This window comes from Aptenodytes forsteri, unplaced genomic scaffold, assembly GCF_000699145.1.
Source record: "Aptenodytes forsteri isolate BGI_AS27 unplaced genomic scaffold, ASM69914v1 Scaffold640, whole genome shotgun sequence".
NCBI classification, from domain to species: domain Eukaryota; kingdom Metazoa; phylum Chordata; class Aves; order Sphenisciformes; family Spheniscidae; genus Aptenodytes; species Aptenodytes forsteri.
Window position 1 is genome coordinate 743,874 of NW_008794887.1, and position 741 is coordinate 744,614.

Sequence of the window (741 nt, forward strand, 5' to 3'; positions counted from 1 at the left end):
AGAGGGGTGGGGCCCCCCCCCCCCCCCCCCAGCCCGGGGGGGGGGGCCATCCGTTGTGCCTCCTTCTGCGCTGGCTTCCCCATCCCCGATGCCGACGCCGCGCACCGGACGGCCGCTGCCTACGCCCGGGCAGAGCACGCCCAGTCCTGGCCCTCGATCAACGTAAGCGGGACCCCCCGGGGATGTGTTGTGGTGGGTTGAGGGGGGGGAAAGAGGCAAGGGAACCCCACCACCACGCAGGCAGGGCGATTGCCCCACAGCATGCCTCAGTTTCCCCACCTCTGACCGGCTGCGTGGCATTCTAGCCCGCACACGGTGGCGGGAGGGTGCTGGGAAGAAGGAGCGGGGGGGACGTGGCCCCCACAGGGAGTGGGCGGTGGGCTCAGCACCGCCCTGTGCCCCCGCAGCTGCTGCTGGAGACGGTGGATTCGGAGGTGCGGAGCTGCCCGCTGTGCCAGCTGGCCTTCCCCATCGGCTACCCGGACGATGCCCTGGTGAAGCACATCGACTCGCACCTGGAGAACAGCAAGATCTGAGCCTCCCCCCCGCCCCTCCCCGGTCTTTGGATGCTGCATGAAAAACACACGAGGAGCGACAGGGCTCCCGAAATACCTCCAAGTCTTCAGTAGCTACGGAAAGACTGAGCCACCCCCCACCCTGGAGCCCCTGGCCCCCCGTAAGTGGGCTCCTCCGCTCCCGCCTCACCCCGTCCCTGCATCCGCGCTGGGTTTGGATGCTCGA

At 69.1% G+C, this 741-nt stretch overlaps 1 protein-coding gene across 1 annotated transcript in view; it reads left to right on the plus strand.

The window, feature by feature from the left end:
* TBKBP1 (TBK1 binding protein 1) overlaps positions 1-536 on the plus strand; it is an 8,034-nt gene extending 7,498 nt beyond the window's left edge. Inside the window, exons 4-5 of the mRNA XM_009274878.1 lie at positions 3-162; positions 408-536. Coding sequence (XP_009273153.1) covers positions 3-162; positions 408-536 — 289 coding nt within the window. The remainder of the gene's footprint in view (positions 1-2; positions 163-407) is intronic.
* The last annotated feature ends 205 nt before the right edge of the window (positions 537-741 follow it).